The sequence below is a fragment of the Pan troglodytes genome, chromosome 1 (genome assembly GCF_028858775.2).
Source record: "Pan troglodytes isolate AG18354 chromosome 1, NHGRI_mPanTro3-v2.0_pri, whole genome shotgun sequence".
Classification (NCBI taxonomy): Eukaryota; Metazoa; Chordata; class Mammalia; order Primates; family Hominidae; genus Pan; species Pan troglodytes.
Genome location: NC_072398.2, coordinates 13,683,933 through 13,709,240, shown reverse-complemented (window position 1 = coordinate 13,709,240; position 25,308 = coordinate 13,683,933). Strand labels below are relative to the sequence as shown.

Sequence of the window (25,308 nt, the reverse complement as noted above, 5' to 3'; positions counted from 1 at the left end):
TGCTAGGGTGCCAGTCATATGTCAGAAATCTCAATAAAATAAATTTAGAATTTCATTAGGTCCAAGAATGGTGAATTTAACAATAATGGGTCCACACCAAATAGCATCACCCCATGTTTCTAAAGTTTATTTCCAATTAACAGCAGAAGGCATACATAATATTTGCTAATTAGAAATTTCATGATAAAGAATATTTAGGTCACTGATAACTGAAATAATGAGGAAGAAATAATGAAACTCATTTGTAGTGTGGAGATGGGTGATGCCAGCTATGGGGACGCAGGTCCCAGATCAGAGTCCTGTTGAAGGTTACTGCAGCGATCCAGGGAGAGAAGGTGGCAGCCAACAATAGCGGCAGCGGAGACTAAGGGAGAGGCTAAGATACTTCCACGCCTTGGAAATATCTTGCTCTAAAGAGTATCCAGGGCTGACTCTTAGCCCTGACTTCCCACCCTCGGGACCTCCATGCCCATTCCTCATCTCAGCCTCACCTACAATTGAAACTCTCATTTGCGGCCCCAAATTAAAAGGAGGTTCTTTTTCTTACTACAGCTGCCTAAACTTAACCTAGTATTCGACACACCCAGATTTCCAACCCTCATTTACCTCTGCTCTCTACTCACAGGATGAGTCCCAAATTATATTAATTTGCCCCAGCAGGCCAGGTGTGGTGGCTCACGCCTATAATCCCAGCACTTTGGGAGGCCAAGGCAGGAAGACTGCTTGAGACCTCATTTCTATTAAAAAATAAATAAATAAATAAATAAATAATTTGCCCCAGCTAAGAAACATTACCTTCCATAAACCAATTAGACCATCTACCCCTCAGGACCAGGGTACTGTATCCGTAAAGTACTGTTCTTGGTAACTTCCCACTCTGCCTAGGGCAACAGAGAAGAAAAGAAAGAGACAGACCCTGGGCCTCACACCAAGGAAGAGAAGAAGGTTTTTAAAAATAAAAGTGAAAAAAATAAAAAGTGAATACCCTTTATAGGTTTGGCCTAATCAGAGATAGGTTTGAAAGTTTTGGCTCCATGGTCAGGACAGACAGTACCAGGAAACTCAACATAAAATTTTGAGATCCTAGAGTAACTAATAATTCTAATAACTATACGTTAAGATTATATAGATATATAATATGTATGTTACTATTATTATATATTGTTGCTGTTATTCTTGTTATAAAAGTAGGAATTAAAAGTAAGTTCCAAGAAACACTGGAGGGTCTGGGAAATTATAAATATGATAGATTCTGGGAGTTGTGGAATTTTAGTAAGCCAGCTATGTAAGAGTTTTAGAATCAGGGAGGTAGTTTTTAAACGGATGGAGTAGAGACTGGAAGTATAAGGTGGATATTCAGTAGAAGAGAATGCCTATCAGTAACCTAAATGTGAGTGACTATAACTGGGGAATCTGGGTAGGTGGGTATAAATACAACTAAAAATGGACCATTCCCAAACTCACTGATTTTTATCTAATGCTGGCTTGAGACAACTGAGGCAAGCAGAAATGACTCAAAATGAATCCTTTTTTTTTTTTTTTTTTTTTTGAGACGGAGTCTCACTCTGCTGCCCAGGCTGGAGTGCAGTGCAGTGGTGTGATCTTGGCTCACTGCAACCTCCGCCTTCTGGGTTCAAGTGATTTTCATGCCTCAGCCCCCCTGAGTGGCTGGCATTATAGGCGCTCGCCACCACACTTGGCTAATTTTTGTATTTTTAGTAGAAACAGGGTTTCACCATGTTGGCCAGGCTGGTCTCAGACTCCAGATCTCAAGTGATCTGCCTGCCTTGGCTTCCCAAAGTGCTGCTGGCAGGCATAAGCCACCAGCCAATTTTTGCCGTGTTTTTGATAGGTTAATATCACATTGTGGATCTTTATCAAAATAAAGTGGCAGCATCTTATAAGCTCAGTTTTCGCAAGGAACTGGGATACAATAGGTCATATCCCAGGTGCTCAGTGTCCTTAGGTTTGTTTTTATTTGTTGAAATTTCAGTGGTTTGAAGTTGATAAATTGTCTCGATAGCAAAAGAACAATAAGGCACAGTGTCACGTGCCTGTAATCTTACCTACTCAGGAGGCTAAGGCAGGAGGTTTGCCTGCACTCAGGAGTTCAAGACCAGCCTAGGAAACCCCTAGTAAGGGGTTTCCTTACAGCCTAGTAAGACCCCATCTCAAAAAAAAAAAAAAAAAAAACTAACAATAAAACAAGTTCTAGCTACCCAACATTTTTACAACCTACCATCTATAGAAGTTCAATAATTTTGCAGGAACATTACGATAAGTGTCGACAACATCCACAAAAACAATATCATCATAGATGCTGCTTTCCTCCTTCAGTAAGGCATCTTCCTCATGGAGATTCCTTATATGATCAATAAGTCTTTGAGGGCGAGAATGAAGGTTGTGTAAGAGAGCATCACCTTCTAAAAAGGAAAAGTTGAGAGTTGGAGAAAAATGCTGTTGTAAAGTTACCATTCAGAACTGATGATGTGCACTAAAGTTCTTTTCCCAAGGTAACCCAGCAGAAACACATGCAGTTGTTTGGAACTCTCATACACTGCCAGTAGGATTAAGTGGATGCTCCCACTCTGGAAAGCAATTTGGCAATATCTATTTAGGCTGAAAATGTGTATACCTTATGGTTCAGTTGAGGCCACTTGTAGATATATCCCTACTAACATTATTTCACATGAGGATATTAATTACAGCATTGTTTGTAATTGTGGAAGAAAAATGGGACCAACCTAAATGTCCACTGAGAGAAAAAAAAAAAAAACAGCCAAGTTGTGGTATATTCACATAATGAAATATAGCAGTTAAAAAAATTACCCTGATCTTGCATGTTAAAAGGATTGGGATGAAAAAATAAAGTTGAGTGAAAATTGCCAAGTGATAAATACAATACGACACCACAGATATCAATTATAAAACACTCAAAACTATGTTATTTAAAGACATGGTCAGGCGTGGTGGCTTATGCCTGTAATCCCAGCACTCCGTGAGGCCGAGGGAGGAGAATCGCTTAAGCCCAGGAGTTTGAGATCACTCTAGGTTATATAGGGAGACCCCATCTCTAAATAAAATTTAAAAATTAGCCAGGCATAGTGGTGCATGCCTCTGGTCCCAGCTTCTTGGGAGGCCAAGGCAGGAGGATCCCTGGAGCCCAGGAGTTCAAGGCTGCAGTGAGCTACGATTACACCACTGAACTCCATCCAGCCTAGGCAACACAGCGAGACCCTGTCTCAAATAAATAAATAAATAAATAAAGAGACGTAAATATGTTCAAAGTAGAAAAATAAGAATGGGAAGGGTACACATGAATTTTAGGAAAGTGGCACCCCCTTTGAGGAGAGGGAAGAGGAATACATCTAGGGAAAACCACAAGGAAAAGGTTTCAACTGTACCTACAATGTTTTTCTTTTTTTTTTTTTTGTGAGACAGAGTCTCACTCTTTTGCCCAGGCTGGAGTGCAATGGCATGATCTCGGCACACTGCAACCTCCACCTCCCAGATTCAAGTGATTCTCCTGCCTCAGCCTCCCGAGTAGCTGGGATTACAGGTGTTTGCTACCACGCCCGGCTAATTTTTGTATTTTTAGTAGAGATGGAGTTTCACCATGTTGGCCAGCTGGTCTCGAACTCCTGACCTCAAATGATCCACCTGCCTCAGCCTCCCAAAGTGCTGGGATTACAGGCGTGAGCCACTGCACCAGGCATATAATGTTTTCTTTCTTTCTTTCTTTTCTCTCTCTTTCTTTTTTGTTTTTGAGACACAGTCTCACTTTGTTGCACAGACTGGAGTACAATGGCACGATCTCAGCTCACTGTAATCTCCACCTCCCGGGTTCAAGCATTCTCCTGTCTCAGCCTCCCTCATGAGTAGCTGGGATTACAGGCGCCTGCCACCGTGCCCAGCTAATTGTTTGTATTTTTACAAACAATTGTAAAAATTGTTTGTAACAAGAGGCAGGGTTTTGCCATGTTGGCCAGGCTGGTCTCGAACTCCTAACCTCAGGTGATCCACCTGCCTCAGCCTCCCAAAGTGCTAAGATTACAGGCATGAGTGACCGTGCCTGGCCATGTTTTATTTAAAAAAAAAAAAAAATTAGAAATGAATAAGAAAAAATGTAAATAAAAAATTGTTAATTCTGAGCACTGGGTACCTGGCTGTTTCTGTACTATTTCTGGTGTATTTATGATTATTTCCTTTTTTTTTTTTTTTGAGACAGGGTCTTGTTCTATCACCCGGGCTAGAATGCAGTGGTGTAATTATAGCTTACTGCAGCCTCAACTTCCTGGGCTCAAGTGACCCTCCCACCTCAGCTTCCCAAGTAGCTGGTACTCCTGGCACCTGTCACCATACCCAGGAAATTTTTAAGTTTTTTGTAGAGATGGGGTCTCACTATGTTGTCCAGGCTGGTCTCTAAATCCTGGGCTCAAGAGATCCTCTTGCCTCCCAAGTTTCTGGGAGCCTCCCAAAGTTCTGGGATTACAGGCGAGAGCCACTATGCCTGGCCATGATATTTCATAATAGAAATGAATACTAATGTGCTTAAAAGACAATTTATTTGCCACTTCACAAGTTAATGAGTCACTTGTCACGTGTGCAGGGACTGTCCCCAGATCCTACTGATTTAAGGCAATTCTTTTGCTGTGGCAGGAGACGTCAGGATTTCCTAAAAATGTCTCAATCAAATTAAAGAAAAATTTTGAAAAACACAAAATGAGCTGCTGAGGGTGGCAAAGGAAATGAAATACAATTTAGCACTGCACTCTTTGTCACTGCAAATGGAAAGGATGAGGTGGGAAGCTGAAGGCCTATATCTGACTTCTGCCTCTCATGACTTGTGAGATACTGGACAAGTTCTGTTGTCTCTAGACCACAGCAGTCTCACCTGTAGAAAATGGTGCTGGATTCAATCAGTGATTCTTGGGAATGCTTGCTGAAATGCAGATTCCTGGGCCCCAAGCCTAAAGATTCAGTAGGTCTGGGGTGGAGCCCAGGAATCTATTTTTTTCCTTCTGCACCTGCTCCCAGGAATCTATATTTTTAATGGCCACTGCTGCGACCCTGATGCAGGTAGACAGAACACAAACCAGCCTTTGAGAAACACAAGGGTAGATGACCTCCTGTTTTTTTGTTTTTGTTTTTGTTTTTTTGAGATGGAGTCTCACTCTGTCACCCAGGCTGGAGTGCAGTAGTGCTATCTCGGCTCACTGCAACCTCTGCCTCCCAGGTTCAAGCGATTCTCCTACCTGAGCCTCTCGAGTAGCTAGGATTACAGGCGTGCACCACCATGCCTAGCTAATTTTTGTATTTTTAGTAGAGATGGGGTTTCACCATGTTGGTCTGGCTGGTCTCGAACTCCTGACCTCGTGATCCACCTGCCTTGGCCTCCCAAAGTGCTGGGATTACAGGCATGAGCTACTGCACCTGGCCTGACCTGTTTAGACTTACAATTTTTGGACTTTACGATAATGTAAAAACAATATGTGTTCACCAGAAACCATGCTTTGAGCACATATGCAACCATTCTGTTTCTCATGTGACTACAGTCTTGTGAGATGTTCAACCTTTATTATGGAATAGGCTTTGTGTTAGATTATTTTGCCCAACTGTGGGCTAATGTAAGTGTCCTGAGCAAGTTTAAGGTAGGTGAGGCTAAGCTATAACATTCGGCAGGCTAAGTGTATGAAATGCATTTTCAACATACATTTTTAACTTAACATGGGTTCAACAGGATGTAACACTGTAAGTCAAGGAGCATCTGTATAATTTAACACTTGATGGAAAGTGAAAGTGTTATAAAATTGTAACAGGAAAATGGCTTGTAACAACAGGAGTGCAGAAATTCAATACAAGCCTTTTAGACTAGTAACACATTTTGTTTCACTGCATGTATCTGAAAAATATGAGCATAAATTAATATGTCAGGAAAATGAAAGGATGTCTGCTTTTGCCACTTCTATTCAACATACATGTTCTAGCCAGGACAATCAGATAAGAAAAAAGCATCCAGATTGAAAAGGAAGAAGCAAAACTCTCTCTTCTTACAGATGAAATGACCTTGCATGTAGAAAATCATAAGGTCTAACTTTAAAATGATTAAGTAATAAATACATGGATCTGTTCAGCAATGTTGCAGCACACAGATCAATCACAAAAACCATCTGTATGTCTATATACTCGCAATGAACAATCTTAAAATCAAATTAGAAAAACAATTCCACTTCCAACAGCATCAAAAAGATAACATAAGTATTTAATAATTTAACAAAAGAAGTGCAAGACTTTTATACTGAAAAATCAAACAGCATTGAAGGAAATTTAATAAGACATGGATGTTCAAAGACTTAATACTGTTAACACGGCAATACTCCCCAGGTTGATCCACAGATAGAATGCAATCCCTGATGGGAATGTGAACTAGTACAACCACTATGGAAAACAGTGTGGAGATTCCTTGAAGAACTAAAGGTAGATCTACCATTTGATCCAGCGATCCCATTAGGAAAGTAAGTCATTATATGAAAAAGATACTTGCACATGCATGTTTATAGCAGCACAATTTGCAACTGCAAAAATATGGAACCAGCCCAAATGCCCATCAATCAATGAGTAAAGAAAATGTGGTATATATATATACACCATGGAGTACTACTCAGCCATAAAAAGAAACAAAATAATAGCATTCACAGCACCTGCGTGCAGTTGGAGGCCATTATTCTAAGTAAAGTAACTCAGGAATGGAAATCCAAACATCGTATGTTCTCACTCATAAGTGGGAGCTAAGCTATGAGGATGCAAAGGCATAAGAATGATACAATGGACTTTGGGGACTTGATGGGGACAGGGTGGGAGGGGGGTAGGAATAAGACTACACACTAGTTACAGTGTACACTGCTTGGGTGATGGGTGCACCAAAATCTCAGAAATCACCGCTAAAGAACTTATTCATGTAATCAAACACCACCTGCTCCCCCAAAACCGATTGAAATTATATATTTATTCATATATATATGCATATATATTTATTTATATATATGCATATATATTTATTTATATATATATATGCAATCCCTTAAAACATTCCAGCTAGGTTTTCTTTTTTCTTTTTGCACAAATTGACAAGCTGATCATAAAATTCATATGGAAGTGCAAGAGACCCAGAATAGCCAATCAAGCTTGAAAAAGAACAAGGTTGGAGGATTCACATTTCCTAATTTCTTTTTTTTTTTTTTTTTTTGAGACGGAGTCTTGCTGTCACCCAGGATGAAATGCAGTGGCAATCTCAGCTCAATGCAACCTCTGCCTCCCAGGTTCAAGCAATTCTTCTGCCTCAGCCTCTGAAGTAGCTGGGATTACAGGCGCCCGACACCATGCCGGGCTAATTTTTTTGTATTTTTAGTAGAGACAGGGTTTCACCATGTTGGTCAGGCTGGTCTCGAACTCCTGACCTCGTGATCCGCCTGCCTCGGGCTCCCAAAGTGCTGGGATTACAGGAGTGAGCCACCGTGCCCAGCCTCCCAATTTCAAATCTTACTAAAAAGCTACATAATCAAGACAGTGTAGTACTGGTTAAAGACGCAGACACATAGATCAATGGAATAGAATTGAGAGTCCTGAAGTAAATCCTTACATCTACAGTCATTGATTTTCAACAAATGGGTGCTGGGACAACTGGATATCCACATGCAAAAGAATGAAGTTAAACCTCTATTTCATGCCATATATGAAAATGAACATGGATCCAAGACCTACGTATAAGTGCTGAAACTATAAAACTCTTGGAACTATAAAACAAAGGCACAGATCTTTGTGACCTCACATTAGACAATGGTTCCTCACATATGACAGCAAAAACGTGACAAAATTGGACTTCATCAAAATTTACAACTTTTGTGTGTTAAAGGGCACCATTTGCAAAGCATGTATCTGATAAGGGACTTGTATCCAGCATATATAAAGAACTCTTACAATTCAACAATAACAAAATAATTTTATAAATGGGCAAAGGATCTGAATAGATATTTCTCTAAAGATATACAAATGACTCTCTCTCCCCTCCTTTACTCCCTTCTTCCCTCCACCCCTCCCTCCCTCACCACCTTCTCCCTCTCTCCACTCCTTCCTCCCTCACTTCCTCCCCCTCCTCCCTCCCTCACTTCCCACATCTAGTTCATATACCATAATAATTCACCCTGTTAACAGTGTGCAGCCTCAGCAATATGACAAAACCCTGTCTCTACAAAACATTTAATAATTAGCTGGGCATGGTGGCATGCACTTGTAGTCCCAGCTATTCGGGAGGCTGAAATGGGAAGTTCACTTGAGCCCGGGGAGGTCAAGGCTACAGTGAGCTGTGATCATGCCACTGCACTCCAGCCTGGGCAACAGAGTGAGGCCTCGTCTCAGAAAAAAAGAAAAACAACAAAACAAAAAAGGAAGATATACAAATGGCCAATAAGCACATGAAGAAAATGCTTAACATCATTAGTTATTATGGAAATACGAATAAAAATCACAATGAAATAACAATTTACACCCACTAGGATTGGTATATTTTAAAAGACAGACAATTTAGTAAGTGTTGACAAGAATATGGAGAAACTAGAATCCTCATATACTGACTATGGAAATGTAAAGTGGGCTGCTGCTTTAGAAAACAACCTGGCAGTGCCTCAAGTGATTAAACACACAATTATATGACCCAGGTCTTCTACTCCTAGACATTTAAGAGAAATGGAAATATATGACCACACAAAAACTTGTACCTACATGTTTACTACAGAATTATTCATATTCAAAAAGTAGAAGCAATCTAAATGTCCATCCATTAATGAATGAATAAAATAGGGTATATCGATGCAATAGAATATTATATGATCATAAAAAAGAAGTACTGATATATACAAAATGGACGGACCTGGAAAACATGTTACAGCAAAGAAACTGACACACAGAGTACGTGCTGTGCATTTCCATTTATGTGAAATGTTCAAAACAGGCAAATCCATAGAGAAAGAAAGTGCATCAGTAGTTGTTAGGGGGTGGGGGGTTGGGGAGGTAAGAATGAGGAGTAACTGCTAATGGGTGTGGGGTTTCCTTTTGGGAGGTGGAGCCGGTTGTAGAACTCTAAGAATACACTAAAACCACTGAACCACTTTAAAAGGGTGAATTTTATCTGAATAAAGTTTTTTAAAAGACAAAAAGAAAAAATCCTTTTCTCTCAAGTATAAAGATTAAGTGTAAGAGATTCAGTGTACTTTTCAAGTTTCAACTAGCAAACTTACCCTGAATAGTATATATAAAACCACCTGCAACTCCCTCCACACCTTCCAAGAATTCATGAGGCAATGCACCCTCCCCAGCCTGAAAGGAATAAGAATGTACTCAGTGATTCATTACTAAAAATACACTGATCATATTTTAAAATCGATTTGACAAAAATCATAATATGACTCCACTTGCAGCAGATAAATGCATGTAAGATGCTGGTGCACTGGAGGCTTATAATATCAGGATGACATACGGTATTCTACTATTTTTGTTATCTAATTACAATACTAAAGATAAGATATACCCAACATTCCATAAGGTGTTCAGAATTGCAACTTACATAGAATCATGTTTATGTACTTGCTACTCTAGTAGTACAAAAAGCAATTGATTTTACATCCCAACCCCATCACTTAAAAAAATATGTATTACGGACCTTTGATTTTCTGGAAACTAAAAATTCTCATGAGTTCAAATACATCTTGGCATGCTTTAAAGTTAAGAGACCATGCAGAGAAAGGCTCAAAATTAACAGTCTGTTCCAAATATTCAAATTGAACTCTACTGTATATTGATTTAAAAAATTTTTTTTTTTTAATTTTTAATTTTTCTTTTTTTTTTCAAATAAGAGACAGCGTTTCACCATATTGGTCAGGCTGGTCTCGAACTCCTGACCTCAGGTGATCCGCCTGCCTCAGCCTCCCACAGTGCTGGGATTACAGGCGTGAGCCACCACACCTGGCCTAATTTCATTTTACAGACAGGGTTTCACTCTGATGCTCAGGCTGAGTGCAGTGGTGCAATGATATCTCATTCTAGCCTTGAACATACAATCTTCCCATCTCAGCCTTACAAGCAGCTGGCACTACAGGTGTGCACCACCATGCCCAGCTAATATTTATAAATTTTTTGTAGAGAAGAGGTCTGTGTTGCCCAGGCTGGTCTTGAACTCCTGGGCTCAAGCGATCCTCCCGCCTCGGTCTCCCAAAGTGCTGGGATTACAGGTGTGGGCCACTGTGCCCAGCCTGTTGATGTTGTTGAAGGTGCTTAAGCCTATTGTGCCAGCAGCCAATGATAGTCCTTTCTACTTCTTAGAATGGAGAATCTTTTATTATTAAAGAGTTATCTCTCTTCAAAAGTTACCCAATGGCCTTACTCAGAGTGAACTGTTTTACTTCTGTATACAGTAAACCACTATGGTACATCTACCAGAGTATTGTCTGGCTGTTGTGGGCTAGATTAGACAGTTAAGAGTCCATATTCAGTGTATTTACAGTATTTTTTCTACACCTTCATTTAATCAAGAGAGCTACTGCTTGGCTATTCTTAAACAGATCTTTTCAGAGTTGTACTGTACAAAGCAATGTTTTAAGGCCAGTAGAACAAGTAATCTGAGGTCACTGTAGTAACTTGTCATTTAATTTAAAATGTTTGTAGGCCAGGCGCAGTGGCTCACACCTGTAATCCCAGCACTTTGGGAGGCGGAGGCGGGCGAATCACGAGGACAAGACATCAAGACCATCCTAGCTAATACGGTGAAACCCTGTCTCTACTAAAAATACAGAAAAATTAGCTAGGCATGGTGGTGAGTGCCTATAATCCCAGCTACTCTGGAGGCTGAGGCAGGAGTATCACTTGAACCTGGGAGAAGGAGATTGCAGTGAGCCAAGACTGTGCCACTGTACTCCAGCCTGGGTGACAGAGTGAGACTCCATCTCAAAAAAATAAATAAAATAAAATAAAATAAAAGTTCGTAGCCAAATGTGAAAATTACTAAAGGTGCAGGCTATAGATTCCAACGTTGTAGTTCCATAAAAGACTGTATATGCTTTATTTGTTATTTACTTATTTACTTTTTTTTTTCTTTTGAGACGAAGTCTTGCTCTTGTCCCCCAGGCTGGAGTGCGATGGCGTGATTTCGGCTCACTGCAACATCTGCCTCGGGGGTTCAAGCGATTCTCTTGCCTCAGCCTCTCGAGTAGCTGACAGTCGCCTGCCAGCACACCTGGCTAATTTTTGTATTTTTAGTAGAGACGGGGTTTCACCATGTTGGCCAGGCTGGTCTCGAACTCCTGACCTCAGGTGATCCGCCTGTCTCGGCCTCCTAAAGTGCTGGGATTACAAGTGTGAGCCACCGCGCCAGGCCTACTTATTTAGTTTTTTGAGATGGAGTTTCACTCTTGTCGCCCAGGCTGGAGTGCAATGGCGTGATCTTGGCTCACTGCAACCTCTGCCTCCCGGGTTCAAGTGATTCTCCTTTCTCAGCCTCTTGAGTAGCTGGGATTACAGGCATTAGCCATCACGCCTGGCTAATTTTTATATTTTTAGTAGAGACGGGGTTTCACCATGTTGGTCAGGCTGGTCTCGAACTCCTGACTTCAGGTGATCTGCCCAACTCAGCCTCCCAAAATGCTGGGATTACAGGCGTGAGCCACAGCACCCAGCCTATGCTTTATTTTTTATTGTATATTTCTATATTGTTTTGGCTTTAGAACTCAATAGTAATTTCTGTTTATTAACTTCTCTCTAAAAGGTCACAACTTGGCTTTTTGCCTTTAAAATTTTTCTGACATCACTTGCTGGCAAGGGAATAAAGCTTAGTGAAAACTCTCAGCTGTACGCATTTGTGATGAAAATCTTAATTTGTACCTGCGGTTTCTTAGCGTAGGCTTTAAAAAGTTACCTGGTTTTGTTTTTGTTTTTTTAGGTTAACTGTATGTTTAAGCTATCTTTAGCCCTCTATAATAATTTTTACTCCCAAAGGCAGATCATTTGAGTCTTTACATTTGAACCTAGTTCTCAACTCAGAAACCTACCTTTTTTTTTTTTTTTTGCGACAGAGTCTCGCTCTGTAGCCAGGCTGGAGTGCAGTGGCGCGATCTTGGCTCACTGCAACCTCCAACTCCTGGGTTCAAGCAATTCTCCTGCCTCAGCCTTCCGAGTAGCTGGGACTACAGACACCCGCCACCACGACCAGCTAATTTTTGTATTTTTAGTAGAGACGGGGTTTCACCATGTTAGCCAGGCTGGTCTTGATCTCTTGACCTCGTGATCCTCCCACCTCAGCCTCCCAAAGTGCTGGGATTACAGGCGTGAGCCACCGCGCCCAGCCAATTTATTTCTTTTAGTGTAACCAATATTATAGAATTTTGGCATATGCTGGGTATTTTAAAGTTTCATAAATAGAAAAGGAGGCAAGATAATAAGGAAAGAAAGATATCATAATTCCATAAAACTTTCTATTTTCAGTAAAAAATTTTTCATAAGACTTAAAATGAACTTTAGTAAACAAGTGGTGTGTGTGTTTACTAAAGTAAACACCATCTTTATTGTCCTCCATTTACTTTATGAAATTTACCTGTCATAATAAATCCTAAATCCTAAACATGAATGAAATCCTAAACATGGCCTACAAATCTAAATGTATAACTACATATGAATCTATGGGTCTATTTGTTTAATGTCTTTCTTCCTCACTGGACTGTAAGTTCCACTGTGGGCCACTAGTATGTCTATTTTACCCTGCCATTGTTTCTGCCTTACCACAGGTATGCAGGAAATGTTTTTTGAATGAGTAATAACGTATCATATATTCATTTCAACTCAGAAATTAATCCATGTAAATGAGGTTAATATTCATTCACTAAGCTTGTGAATTTAAATGCCAAGTACATTCCTAATCATTGGACAGGAGATCGAGGAGAATAAAAGATTGTCTATGATTCCACCGTACAGACCGTTTGTTTACTAAAGTTCATTTTAAGTCTTCATATACCTGCTTTATTGACCTATATTTACTTTGAGAAATTCACCTGTCAAACTGTTTTAAATTTAAAGCAAAGCCGAATGAGAAATATGAGAGTCAGAAATCCCAGAGTTGCTTCAGCAAAATAAATGAAAGTACTCAATCTTATTTTCTATTTTGTTTTGTTTTGTTTTGAGATGGAGTCTCACTCTGTTGCCCAGGTTGGAGTGCAGTGGCGTGATCCTGGCTCACTGCAACCTCCACCTCTGGGGTTCAAGCAATCCTCCCACCTCAGCCTCCCAAGTAGCTAGGATTACAGGCATGCACCACCAGGCCCAGCTAATTTTTTTTTTTTTTTGGATTTTTAGTAGAGACGGGGTTTCACCATGTTGGCCAGGCTGGTCTTGACCTCCTGACCTCCAGTGGTCCACCCACCTTAGCCTCCCAAAGTGCTTGGATTACAGGCATAAGCCAGCACACCCCACCTTATTTTCCAATATTTTTATCTATAGCAGTTTTTTTTTTGTTTTTTGTTTTTTTTTTTGAGACAGAGTCTCACTCTGCCACCCAGGCTGGAGTGCAGTGGTGTGATCTCAGCTCACTGGAACTTCTGCCTCCTAGGTTCAAGCAATTCTCATGCCTCAGCCACCTGAGTAGCTGGGATTCCAGGCATGCGCCACCATGCCTGGCTAAGTTTTTGTATTTTTAGTACAGATGGGGTCTTGCTATGTTGCCCAGGCTGGTGTTAAACTCCTGGCCTCAAGTGATCCACCTGCCTCAGCCTCCTAAAGTTCTGGGATTATTGGCATGAGCCACCGCACCTGGCTAATTATAGTATTTTAACTGAGGTTTTATTTTCAAGGTGAGATAGTAAATACTCTGAATACTACTGAGCAAGTATTCTTAAAGAATGCTAACTTAAAAATTACTGAGAAATAGGCCAGGTGCAGTGGCTCATGACTGTAATACAGCACTTTGGGAAGCGTAGGTGGGCGGATCACTTGAGCCAAGAAGTTTGCAACCAGCCTAGGCAACATGGTGAAACCCCATGTCTACAAAAAACACAAAAAGTTAGCTGGGTGTAGTGGTGCGCACCTGTAGCCCCAGCTCCGTGGGAGGATTGTTTAAGCCAGGAGGTGGAGGCTGCAGTGAGCTGTGATCGTGCTACTGTACCCCAGCCTGGGCAACAAAGCGAGACCCTCTCAAAAAAAAAAAAAAGAGAAATAAAATATTGCATTTTAAAAATGCATCAATCTTAAAGCAAAACTGTAAACTCACTAACGCTGGAGTTACAGGATCATATTTGAGTTTTTGCCTTTACTATGAAGACAACAATATTTGCTACTATATATGTTGTAAAACACACAAGAATCATTGCTCCATGCTGCCTGGGCTCTAAGGTAAATTTTAGAACAATTTTATATATTAAAAAGAAGCTAAAATACGCAATTAAACCTTAAAAAAAAATGACTTACTGTAATGACTCTGAGAACTCCCCCTCCATCATTCACTGTCACTTTGTGGAGATTTCTTGACACAAGGCCGTGGAGGTCTTGGCTCTCCCACACGATTGTACCTTCAAAGCTCTTTTGTAGAAAGATGAATAGTGAGTCAATTTCCTTATTGCTGTCATTTAGGTTTTAAGTATGCTTTCAGGCAAGATTTTTAGAGAAAATTTTTCCCAAAACATATCATTTAAAATTTTCACCCCATAACTCTGACATACCACTGTTAGCGTTTGGTGTGTATCCTTGACCGTTTTTTCCATGCACATATAAAAAACCAATTACAAAGAGTATATACACAATTTTGCATACTGCTGTTTGCCATTTCCCATTGTATCAAAAGCATTTCCTTATGTTGTTGCAGCTGTCACAACCATTCTTCCTCATGTGTGTATAACATCCCAATGAGCAGATACATCCTGATTTACTCATTTTCCCCTACTGTTAGACATTTGGTTGCTACTAAATGTCTACTAAAATATCTACTAAGTATCTACTAAAATAATGTAGGTATGTTTTGGTGTACATGTTTATTTACTCCTAACAATTTGTTTTGTACTTACATTCCCAGAGGTGAAATTACTGGGACAAGAAAGAGATATTTTTTATGGATTTTGGTATACACCGCCAACTGCTTTTTGAAAGCAACTTTTACTAATTTATAGGGTTATCAGCAATGTATGAGAATGACAACTGCACTGTATTCTCCCTGGTATGGGATACTAGTAAACAAAAGTTTAACCTAATATACTAGATTTTTACAAAGTGATTCCTCATTTAGTTGGATTTATTTTTCAGTTTTTGACACAGAGCCTCGCTCTGCCACCCAGGCTGGAGTGCAATGGTGCAATCATGGCTCACTGCAACCTTCACTCTCCAGGTTTAAGCGATTCTCTTGCTTCAGCCTCCCGCGTAGCTGGGATTACAGGCGCTCACTATCACGCCCGGTTAATTTTTGGATATTTAGTAGAGACAGGGTTTCGCCATGTTGGCCAGGCTGGTCTGGAACTCCTGACCTCAAGTGATCTGCCCGCCTTGGCCTCCCAAAGTGCTGGGATTACAGGCATGAGCCACGGCGCCCTGCCTGAATTTAAAAAAAAAAAAAAAAAAATGATTGGCTTAGTTGGATTTCTGATTCCTAGTGATGTTTATGAATTGCATGTTCTCTTCTGAGGACTGCCTTATCATGCTGCTTTGCCATCTGCCCTCTGAGTTTTCTATTTTTCTTGTTCATCTATGCAAGCTTTTAATAAAGTAATTATCTTAATCCTGTGCACATTTTATATGCTAAAATAGTTTTTCATTTGCTACTTAATGCTATTTTTGAAATTCAGACGTCCATAAATTTCACCTTGGCAAATCTGACAAACTTTTCCTTTGTGATTATTACTATTAAATTCTGAGCTTAGAGAGCTATGCTCCCTGTCCCAAGGTCTGATATATATTGAAATCTTAATGTCTTCTAATTTCTCCATGATCCCATTTTTAATTCTGTGCACAGCTGGCTCCTCAGTCCTGCTCAGGTCTCAGCTCCACTACCTTCTCCTCCGAGAGGCTTTCTCCAGATGTCCTCCAGAAGGCTCCAACTCCCAACTTCTATCACATCAACCTGTTTTATCTTATTAATACCATTTATCACTCTGATATTTATTTTATTTTATTATTAAACTAACTGCCTCTACTAGAAGACAAACACCTTGAGAACAGGAAGGAGCTTGCCTGATCAACCACTGCATCCCCAGCATCGAGCCTGGCCTGACATGACTGACAACTCAAAATGTTTGCTGAATAAATAATGTGGAACTAAAAATCAACCAGAATTGACTATAGTATAGAGGATTAAATGAAAGATATAGCTCTAATACTCTAAAAACTTTCATGTTAAAATGAAGGGATAAAGTACTTTACAATAATGTCTCATTTTAGCCAGCAGTATAGGGAAACCATACAAAATTCAATTTGTCTGATAAGCTAGGTCAGTGGTTTATAAACATTTTTTTCCCTCTGTACAGAGTGATATAAACTTTTTCTTTTTTTTTATTTTTATTTTTTTGAGACGGAGTCTCACTCTGTAGCCCAGGCTGGAGTGCAGTGGCGTGATCTCTGCTCACTGCAAACCCCACCTCCCAGGTCCTGGTTCAAGTGATTCTCCTGCCTCAGCCTCCCAAGTAGCTGGGATTACAGGAATGTGCCACCATGCCTAGCTAATTTTTGTATTTTCAGTAGAGATGGGGTTTCACCATGTTGGCCAGGCTGGTCTTGAACTCCTGACCTAGTGATCTGCCTGCCTCAGCCTCCCAAAGTGCTAGGATTACGGGCGTGAGCCACCACCCAACCTTTCCCTTCCTTTCTTTCCTTTTTTAAAAGAAATAATATTTTTTTCCTCCTCCAAAACAGATAAAAATATTCCAAGAGTCCGGATTCCTCAGGCAGTTTATCACTCTGTATTCAGCTAATGTATTTTTCTTCTAAAACTTTAATAGTGATAGAGTTTGGAAGGATTGATAGCATATATACTTAGGATAAGGAACTGACAGGACTTGGTGAGTACCTGGACATGAGAGTGAAGATAACTCTCATGATTCTGGTTTAGGTGACTTGAGGAAAAGGAGATGGTTACCCAAGATTAAAAATACAGGCGATGAGAACAGATGGGATGGAGACAATGTTACCATTAGAATGCCCATGGGACATTCAAGTGGAGAAGTTCAGGAGGCAACTCAAAGCATGTCTGGAGTTCACAAGGGATGCTGGGGCTGTAATTATAGATTTAACAGCCTTCAGCATACAGGCAGTAATGAATGAAATTGCCTGGGAAGAATGCGTAAAATAAAACAGAAGGCTAGGTAGCAAATCCTAATGATTAATATTTAAGAGGAAAGCAAAAAGGAAATAATGAATCATACCAAAAGTAAAAACTATAGTGACCAGATAAAAATCCTCACCTTCAAACTACAAATCTACAAAAGATGATGATAAAACGAGTAATTCTCTGTACTGTCCATTCAATTGACATGACATGTGACATGCTATTTCACAGTGGGTCCTTCCTGGCACCCAACTCCATTTTGTCTGTGACTAGGCTATGATACAACAAACAAATTCAATGAGTAATTGAATAGTTACCAGAAAAATTCCCTAGTCCTCCCAAATCATCTTGACTTACTCATGGAACTTAAATAACCCATCAGCTGTTTTGTTACTAAGCAAGGAAGAAGCTTTATCTTCCACCTGTCTCCTAAACCTGTTTCTGCTCCACAACACAGTTTAATTTCTATTCCTCACCTCTGCTCTCATACACCTACTTTTTATTCTGATGTAAGGCAATTATGAAGCCAGGTATCTCTTAAGATCCAAAACAACTTGTTTATGGCAATTCCCTACTAAGATCATAAAAACCAAAATAAAAGTTGGGAAAAAATAGCATGATACAGGTTGGAAAAATGAGCTATCATATCTATCTCTCCCATAACATAAGCAAGCTGTCTGTAACTCCTTTCACGCATTAATTCTTTTCCATAAAGCTTCTAATTTCTCATCCAAACAACAGAGTAGCTTAAATATATACAGTACTTCTGTGCCTATAAACATTAACAACTTCTTGTGGATTGGAGAAATGACTATATATAAAGAATTTCAACCTTCACAAAAAATAAGGATATAGGCTGGGCACGGTGGCTCACACCTGTAATCCCAGCACTTTGGGAGGCCGAGGTGGGTGGATCACCTGAGGTCAGGAGTTCAAAACCAGCCTGGCCAACATGGTGAAACCCTGTCTCTATTAAAAATAAAAAAAATTAGCCAGGTGTGGTGGCGGGCACTCGTAATCCCAGCTATTCAGGAGGCTGAGGCAGGAGAATCATTTGAACCTGGGAGGTGGAGGATGCAGTGAGCCGAGATTGAGCCATTGCACTCCAGCCTGGGCAACAGGAGTGAAATTCTGTCTAAGGATGTAAGTGTCCATAATGCTAACAATAACGTCGCTAGTGACTTAGGTGAACAAAAATAGTCTGCTTTTTACTGAAATTAGTTACAGGTTCCAACTGTACCATTAAGGACAACATAAAATTAGAGACATATATATATATATATATATTTTTTTTTCTTTTTTGAGACGGAGTCTCGCTCTGTCTCTGTCACTCAGGCTGGAGTGCAGTAGTATGATCTTGGCTCACTACAACCTCTGCCTCCCAGGTTCAAGTGATTCTCCTGCCTCAGCCTTCTGGTAGCTGGGACTACGGGCATGCGCCACCACACCTGGCTAATTTTTTGTATTTTTAGTAGAGATGGGGTTTCACCATGTTAGCCAGGATGGTCTGGATTTCCTGACCTCATGATCCACCCACCTTGGCCTCCCAAAGTGCTGGGATTACAGATGTGAGCCACCACGCCCAGCCAAAACATAAATATTTTAAGAGAAACACACAGTAGTCTTCACTTGTGAAGAATCACTTGTGACGCCCACTGAGATTTATGCTTCAGTGAGCTACACAATGAAAACCTTACAGGCGACCTGCTTACTGGACAAGCTATACTGCCGACATGTGACTCCAGGCAATCACCAAGTGTGGAGGGAATACGATGATGAACTTCCTCTCGCAAATGGAATACACTACCTACTTCTCTTCTGTTACTCTTTGCTGATGGTATGCCAGCAAACAATCACTATCATTCTTCCGAGCAAACAAACCCAATCGGCCTTGATGCAGTAAAAAAAAGGATTTAAAATTAAACATATTTTCAACACAAATAGAATTTTGTACAACAGGAGAGAATTTTTTTAATTGCTAAAAGTTTATTTTTTCTTTCTATTATATAAAGCTAATATAGGTTTATTATGGAACATTTAGAAGATAGATATACAAAAAGAAGAAAATTAAAATCATCCATAATCTTAGCTCCCCACCAGGTATAGCCACTATTAAATAATTGCTTGCTTTGTGTGTGTGTGGTTGTTTTTGTTGTTTGAATAGGGACTGGGTTTCATCAAGTTGCCCAGGCTGGTCGTCTCAAACTCATGGGCTCAATGATCTGCCCGCCTCGGCCTCCCAAAGTGCTGGGAGGATAAGCCTGAGACACCACACCTGGCCTGCTTGTTTTTAAAAGAAAAAAATATTATACAAAATTAATAAAGGTAATAAAATCAAGTCTATTTAGCCTAAAGCCTGAAGGGAGATAAAAAGCACAAGGCTATAGTCATTAAAACTCTTAATAACTAGACCTGGTGGCCAGGCGCAGTGGCTCATGCCTGTAATCCCAGCACTTTGGGAGGCCAAGGCAGGCGGGCGGATCATGAGATCAGGAGATCAAGACCATCCTGGCTAACACGGTGAAACCCCGTCTGTACTAAAAATACAAAAAATTAGCCAGGCGTGATGGCACACGCCTATAGTACCAGCTACTCAGGAGGCTGAGGCAGGAGAATTGCTTGAACCCAGGAGGCAGAGGTTGCAGTGAGCGGAGATCATGCCACTGCACTCCCGCCTGGGTGACAGAGCGAGACTCCGTTTCTAAACAAACAAACAAACAAACTAGACCTGGTGTGGTGGCTCAAGCCTGTAATCCTAGACCTTTGGGAGGTGAGAGGATTGCTTGAGGCCAGAAGTTCAAGACCAGCCTGCCAACATAGCGACACATCCATCTGTACAAGAAATAAAAAATTTAGGCCAGGCGTGGTGGCTCATGTCTGTAATCTCGGCACTTTGGGAGGCCAAGGTAGGTGGATCACCTGGGGTCAGGAGTTCGAGACCAGCCTGGCCAACATGGTAAAATCTTGTCTCTACTAAAAAATACAAAAATTAGCCAGTGTGGTGGCATGTGCCTGTAATCCCAGCTACTTGAGAGGCTGGGGCAGGAGAATCACTTGAACGTGGGAGGCAGAGGTTGCAGTGAGCCAGAATCATGCCAGTGCACTCCAGCCTGGGTGACAGAGCAAAATGCTGTCTCAAAAAAAAAAAAAAAAGATATAAAAAATTTAGTTGGGTCTGGTGGCAGGTGCCTGTAGTCCCAGCTACTCATGAGGTTGAGGTAGGAGAATCATTTGAGCCCATATGGTTGAGGCTGCAGTGAGCTATGATCATGCCACTGGACTCCTGCCTGGGCAGCAGAGCCAGAGCCTGTCTCAAAAAAAAAAAAATAAAATAAAATAAGTAAATAAAAATTAGGGGAAAAAAAAGTCTTAATAACTACAAAGGTAACTCACTATTTTGGCTGAGTACTTCCCATCATTAGTACCCACTGCCAGATATACCATCCTGAACACAAGCAAGGAAGGTTAACCCCTCTCCCCCAACCCAATTTTTATTTTGAAAAGCTTCAAACCTATAGAAAAGTTCAAATCACCATTCAAATCACCTAGACTCACCAATTGTTCACATTTTGCCACATTTGCCTTTTCTCTCTCTCTCCACACACACTTTTCTGTTGTTGGATCACTTAAAAATACAGGTATCATGAATTTTTAACTTTAAGTATTTCAGCATGTATTTCCTAAGAACAAGGACATTCTAAGCGAAAATAATATTTTTTATGAACTAATCAAAATTTGCAATTCTTTCTATAAGGCTGACCAAGATAATGGAACAGACTCCATAAAACTGCGATTAGCCTGAAGCATTAAAGTTCATTTTCTTCCTCTTTGCTGCACCCCATGTGACTTTCTTTTGGAATACAGTTTCTCAACCTCAGCACCAACGACATTTTGGGCCAGATAATTATTTGCTGGGGCGGGGGTGGGGTGGTGTCCTGTGGCTGCAGGATGTTTAGCAGAATCCCTGTCCCTTTACCCACTAGATGCCAGTATCACCCTACATCCAGTTTTAACAACTGAAAGTGTCTCTATACACTGCTCTGTGCACGGAGGGCAAATTGCCCCTGGTGAAGAAACACTGCTCTTAAAGAATAGGACCCCCTCAATCCAGATGAGGAGTATAATGATAATGACAACATCTATTGATCTACTGAATGCGTGGCATATGGCAGCATGTTCTAAGCAGTCTACGTGTGTTAAATCATTTAGCCCCCAGAATAACCATCTGAAATGGGTGTTGTAGCACCTTCATCTTAGAGGAGGAAATAGACACAGTGAGATTAAGTACCTCATGTGAATGAACAAACCAAAGAATGGCTTCCTGCAAAAACTGAGATCCAACACTATGTATCTGAACCACTATTCTTTTTTTTGAGATGGCGTCTCTCACTCTGTGTCCCAGGCTGGAGTGCAGTGTTGCGATCTTGGCTCACTGCAACCTGTCCCCCGGGTTCAAGCGATACTCCTGCCTCAGCCTCCCGAGTAACTGGGATTACAGGAGCCTACCACCGCACCCAGCTAATTTTTGTATTTTTAGTAGAGACGGGGTTTTGCCATCTTGGCCAGGCTGGTCTTGAACTCCTCACCTTGTGATCCACCTGCCTTGGCCTCCCAAAGTGCTGGGATTACAGGTGTGAGCCACTGAGCCCGACCTGAACCACCATTCCTGAAGTAAAAGGTAACTTTGATGGTACATACTGCACTTAAAAAGGAAAAAAGTTCATATGTGAAATTAATAAAAGGATGTAGGAAAACAGGCACTCTCATATATTGCTAATGATTGTTCACACTGATACAAATTGCTAAACTCCCCTCCAGGAAGGAATCATCTGACTTAAAAATGTGTATATCCTTCGACCCAACAATTCATCCTAAGAAAATAACCAGTTATACACATAAAACAGAGGTGCAGTGATATTTACTACAGTCTTTTCCATAACATCGAAAAATTGAAACTCTATCAACACCCAAATACAGAGTTAAATGACAATACTTCCGTACAATGTAATTCTATATAGCCATTACAAATAATAGAGCATATCAAAAGATGTTCGTGATATGTTAAAGTAAGTAAATTATAAAGTAGAATGAACGGCATAATCCTAGCAACTATAACACATAGAAGCAAAAATGTTAAATGTGATTATCTCCAAATATGAGATTCTAGTAGTCTTGTTTTCCTTTAGCATATCTGCATTTTCCTTTTTTTCCACCCCTCTGTTTTAGTTTGGCTTTTATTTAAAAGTCGTTTTGTTTTTTTTAATTTATTTTTTGACTGCTTTTGCGGAGCAGGCTATCCTACAAGCAGTATGCTGAGAGTAGCGTATTCAGAAGTTTTTAAAATGGAAGTTCAGATACAAATGAAAAGGAGATCCCTTTGACACTGACAGAATTAACATATAGTTTCAACTACTTGTACTCAATTCCAAAGACCCATAGTATGTTACAAAAATGTGTGGTTCCTATTGCTGAACAAATTGTGAATGGCACACCACAGACTGGGTAGGAAAAAGTTTCTTGGTTAGTCACCAGGGCCGGTCAGTTGTCTAGCCTCCACACCTTAACCCAGCTGAGATGCTGCGGGATGAACTCTATAGGTGATCTAAAGTGAATCCCAGAGATGTCTAGGAAACTGACCCCGATTGTGGTTCCAGAGCACTGAGTTCAGGAATGTACTCGGCCTAGACTAAAACAGCCTAGAAAGGCTGAAGCTGATGAATGAATAATTTGTTATGTCTGATCCTGATTCTGTCACACTCTGCGACCATACTGTGTGGCTTAACTCCAGGACTAATGAGGGCACCTGGCAGGCGAGGCATTCTTTAGTGCATATCTAGTTATGACTGGACCTAGAGGGACCCAGAAGGTGACAGGTACATTTTCAGGCTATCATCCACAACTGTTCACCCTTTGGAGAAATTTTATTTAACTTGGAAACATGGCCCATCTCTATCATTAACCTGTCTGCACTGACTTTTTTTTCTTTTCATTCTTTAGATAAGCAAATTATTTAATTTTTACCCAAACGGTATCTCTGTCTGGTCTTTCCATCAATCCACACCCAACACCATCCTTTGTCATTAAAACAGTTGTGTAGTTCTCTACTCCACTAAATAAACTACGGAAACGTGCAATGTTTTTCAAAAAGTGGTTTTGGAACCTCTGAGGCCTCATGAAGTCCTCAGGAGGTTTGAATACAGAGTGCTATGTTTTAGCCCGTCCACAGTTGGTACCTTCATCTATCACTCTGGAGTGCTGCCCTGGTACAAGAAAATATCAAGTGCCTGCCCCTGAAAGCACACGCCCACTCCTATGAATGACTGCATTGGTACTACAGTCTTTTCCTGCCATCCTGTACCTCTGGTAAGATGAACTGTTCCACGGGCTTGTACCACAGCTTGTTCACCTGCACACCACAGCTTGGAGGACTGAAGCGAGCAATGAAGAGGGCCTCCTACAAATTGGGAGAAAAAGACAAGAAAAAATACTTCACGTTATACATTGCATATGCAAAAAGTTTTCAAACACCTTACTTCTTGGTCAGCTAAATCCACAATGGCCCTAACCACGGTCACTAACATGGTTCTACTGTGGTTTTGGCATCACTGGGTTTTCTAGTGCAGTCATGGTTATTAAATAACGATATTTAAGGTAATGAAAGTTGTCACGCAATTCTCAAATGCTAAACATAATCCACATAACCTTAAAAAAAAAACCCACCTTGAAAGAAAAAATATTCAGGGAAGTGAGCAGTGTTGTTAAATGAAGCCAACACATTATAGTGTCAACAGTCCCCCAAAGGGTTAGAACTAAACTGAAAGACACAGATTTTTACCGGGAACAAAAGCACTCAGGAAACTCCGTTCAAAAAGAATCTTCAGAAGAAAATATAAACAAAACAAAAAAGGGAATATAAAAGAGGACTGGGGCCAGGTGCAGTGGCTCACGCTTGTAATCCCACCACTTTGGGAGGCTGAGGCAGGCAGATCACTCGAGGTCAGGAGTTCCAGACCAGCCTGGCCAACATGTGAAACTCCAAATTTCTACTAAAAATACAAAAATTAGCTGGGTGTGGTGGCAGGCACCTGTAAGTCCCAGCTACTTAGGAGGCTGAAGCAGGAGAATCACTTGAACCCAGGAGGTGGAGGCTGCAGTGAGCCAAGACTGCACCACTGCACTCCAGCCTGGACTGCAGAGCCAGACTCTGTCTCAAAAAAAAAAAAAAAACAAACAAACAAACAAAAAAACCGGACTGATTTTCACTATGTCTATCGTTTTCTTGGGTCCTCCCATTTCTTCCAGGCAACATTTCCTCATTCTCATGCCTATTCTTATATACCAACTTAACCATAGGGGAAACTTCTGTTAAGCTCTTAAAACCATGCAGGGGTTCAAAATTAAGCACATTTCAATGGATTATGTCTATTTCTTTCATGAACACCAGTTCTTAGCAATGCAGTATAAGAATAGTTTTTGCATCGTGACTACCCATGAACCCATTAGCATCCATCTTAGACTAGTCCTTCCTTGAGGACAAAGATTAACTCCTCCCTGGTTAAAAATATGGCAACTAGAAGTTATATCGACATGATCAAAATATTGTATGTCTGAACCAAACTACTTGATTGATAACTTGCACACTATAGTTTTGTTTTTTGAGAGAGTCTCACTCTGTCACCTAGGCTGGAGTGAGTGGTGCAATCACGGCTCACTGTAATGCAGCCTCGACCTCCTGGGCTCAAGTGATCCTCCCACCTCAACCTACCAAGTAGCTGGGACTGTAAGCAAATGCTACCACGCCTGCCTATTTTTTTAATTTTTTGTAGAGATGGGGTCTCACTGTATTGCCTAGGCTGGTCTCTAACTCCTGGGCTGAAGCAATCCATCTGCCTTGCCCTCCCAAAATGCTGGGATTACAGGCGTGAGCCATTGTGCCTGGCTGATAGTTTTTTTTTAAAACTATATATACT

At 40.6% G+C, this 25,308-nt stretch overlaps 1 protein-coding gene across 6 annotated transcripts in view; it reads right to left on the bottom strand.

Moving 5' to 3' along the window:
• Positions 1 to 25,308, bottom strand: part of B3GALNT2 (beta-1,3-N-acetylgalactosaminyltransferase 2) — a 77,890-nt gene that overhangs the window by 29,608 nt on the left and 22,974 nt on the right. For 5 of the 6 annotated variants that reach the window (XR_010156656.1, XM_054660491.2, XM_016941305.4 and 2 more), the window contains exons 5-8: positions 23,697 to 23,792; positions 14,500 to 14,610; positions 9,294 to 9,372; positions 2,240 to 2,423 (exon numbers count right to left, since the gene is read on the bottom strand). Coding sequence is in view for 5 of the 6 variants with exons in the window: in XM_054660491.2 (XP_054516466.1) it covers positions 2,240 to 2,423; positions 9,294 to 9,372; positions 14,500 to 14,610; positions 23,697 to 23,792 (470 nt within the window). In the remaining variant the exon portion in view is untranslated. Of the gene's footprint in view, positions 1 to 2,239; positions 2,424 to 9,261; positions 9,373 to 14,499; positions 14,611 to 23,696; positions 23,793 to 25,308 lie in introns of those variants that run through there. The other variant, XM_063809710.1, reaches the window with a different exon arrangement.